Here is a 2,500-nt window from a genome sequence, read left to right as displayed (position 1 = left end):
GCTAACATCAGGTAAACCACTGTGTTTGTGTGTTTACAAACAGCAGACCTTTTTTATGCTAGGCTGTATGTCATGCATACATATTACCTAGCTCCGCAAGTTAGACAACATTTGCTGATCTGCTGTATTGCGTAATGAAAACTAGTACTGGAGAAATGGAAAGAGAGGCTAGTGTGTGATGCCATTTGATTGGCTAGTTAACTTGAACCCTGTACCATAGCTAGATTATTTCATAGCTAGCTTTTTTAGCCAGCATGTTTTAATGATCAAAAAATGATTCTTCAATTATTTTAATCCACCGCAGTGTAATATTTCGCTTGTTTTTCTTTTCAGGTTTAGTTTGACACAAATGAAAAAGTTGGTTAAAGTCCCGCTGAACGTCTTCAGAGCCGTGATTTGATTCCGCGTGTTGACTTATTTCCTTTTGAAACAGGAAGTCAGAGCGACGCCATGTGCTTCATTGATTTACGCAGAAGCCAACAGCAATCTAAACTAGCTTAGCGAGCACGCTAAATATAGAGAACAGTGAAGAGTTTATAATCGCTCACGCTTGGGTTGTGTCTCCATTCTTTCTGTGTGTTTGTGTTTCAGGAGGTGAGGCCTCACAGAAAGCCTTAATAAAATCATCTCCAGTCTTACCTCGATCTTGTCCGTTTTAGCATCTCCCCAGTACAGCTTTCCAGTGGCGTAATCCAGCGCTAATCCGTTCGGCCAGCCGAGAGACGTGTTCACCAGCACCACGCGCTCCGAGCCGTCCAGATTAGCGCGCTCGATCTTCGGCTTCTGGCCCCAATCTGTCCAGTACATGTAGCTGCGGCGGGAACCAAAGAATCTTTTACTATACCTTGCTATTATATTAAAACTATGTTATAATTTAAAAACTAAGCTGGCGAACACCTCAAGTGGCTATATACACTATAACGCCTGTTTGACCTCCACTCACGTAGCTGACATTAGCATATTTAATTAGCTGACATTTATCTAAAATTTATACACGCAGAAGTTTGTGCATGCGTGATGTACATGTGGCTAATCTGGTTTTCGTAATCATCATCCAAAGCTATACTGTTGGGAAAGCTAGTTTAAAACATGCTCGGTGAAGACTAGATAGCTTCTGCTAATTACAAATATTAGCTAGTTGTGTCACTAAACGGAAGCAGCACGCTAGTTTAACCACTAGACACTGAGACGCAATTAACTTCCAGTTCAGCCATGTGTGCGTTAATCAACACCAACACTTTTTTATTGTTAGAAATATAAATATTAAAACGTAAATACGTAGCTGTGTTATCTGTAAACAAACCTAGCTAAGGAGCAAAAGCAAGTGGAAAAAAACGCACCCGCTGACAGGGTCGAGTGCGATGGCCCTGGGCTCGCTCAGCCCCTCGGAGATGAGGATTCTCCGAGCCGAGCCGTTGAGGCGCGTCACCTCGATGCGGTCGGTCCCCGTGTCGGTCCAGTACAGGTTCCGTGCGATCCAGTCGATGGCGAGGCCGTCAGGATGCTCCACCTCGGCGCTCACCAGCGTGTGGGCGTCGCTTCCGTCCAGCCGAGAACGCCGGATCGCCCGCACCTCGTCATCTGTCCAGTACACGTACCCCTCCACCGGGTCGTAGTCGATGGCGATGGCGTGACGGACGTCGCCCACCTGCAGGACCACGTCGGTGAAATCCGGGAGGTCCAGAGAGATCCGGCGCAGATCGGTCCGGCGGGCCAGCAGCAGAACCTCCTCCGCTCCTGAACGGGGAACGAATAATACCAATCAGGTTCATACCGATTTATTATCAGGATCTACGCAGGACCACGTGTTTCACGTGAGCAGAATAACACGTCCGTTTTTGTGTGTTTGTCTTAACGAATGGGGTGTGTCTAAATAAAAAAAAAATGTAAAACGGTGGGCGGAGTCAACGCTAATCAATTTATCACCTGCTGTGTGATTTAGCGTTTCAGGTCAGGAACACAGTGTGTGTACATTAATACGACTGAAGGGCAGGTATTAAATCTGCGTAAACCTTTTTAGACATTTAAAGAAAATTTCTGTATTAAAGTTCTCATGTTTAAGGGGGCGGAGCTTATACATAATAGAGCGCCTTTCACTGGATGCAGAACAGAAGATCGAACATTTTCAACTATAGTTTTTTTTGTTTGTGTTTGTATTTCCGCTCAGGTTTGTACACACGTCTGATATTAGCAGGAATTCCCAGTTGGATGGACACACACTTGTTTGTGCTCTGGACTGGAGAAACCATTAGGTTTGTGTGGGGTTTTTTTCCTCATTTACAGAGGGAACGGCGTTCAGCGTCTCGCTCTATCAGCTCCGACACAAGATCCGACGGGACAGAAGAGAAAAAACACCACGGATTAATTCGTCAACGCTTTCATTTATCCTTCACTCAGCTTTCATTTTATCAGAAGTGAAAGAAAAAAGAAAACACGACAAATTTAGCCACTCAAGCTAAACACAAATGCGCTAGTTATGCTAATATTTATGCTAATCCGC

At 44.8% G+C, this 2,500-nt stretch overlaps 1 protein-coding gene across 1 annotated transcript in view; it reads right to left on the bottom strand.

The window, feature by feature from the left end:
- lrp5 (low density lipoprotein receptor-related protein 5) overlaps positions 1–2,500 on the bottom strand; it is a 55,971-nt gene that overhangs the window by 27,587 nt on the left and 25,884 nt on the right. Inside the window, exons 7-8 of the mRNA XM_053682313.1 lie at positions 1,341–1,737; positions 640–811 (exon numbers count right to left, since the gene is read on the bottom strand). Coding sequence (XP_053538288.1) covers positions 640–811; positions 1,341–1,737 — 569 coding nt within the window. The remainder of the gene's footprint in view (positions 1–639; positions 812–1,340; positions 1,738–2,500) is intronic.

This window comes from Ictalurus punctatus, chromosome 8 (genome assembly GCF_001660625.3).
Source record: "Ictalurus punctatus breed USDA103 chromosome 8, Coco_2.0, whole genome shotgun sequence".
Classification (NCBI taxonomy): domain Eukaryota; kingdom Metazoa; phylum Chordata; class Actinopteri; order Siluriformes; family Ictaluridae; genus Ictalurus; species Ictalurus punctatus.
The sequence above is the reverse complement of the archived record's forward strand: the minus strand, read 5'-3'. Positions and strand labels throughout refer to the sequence as shown.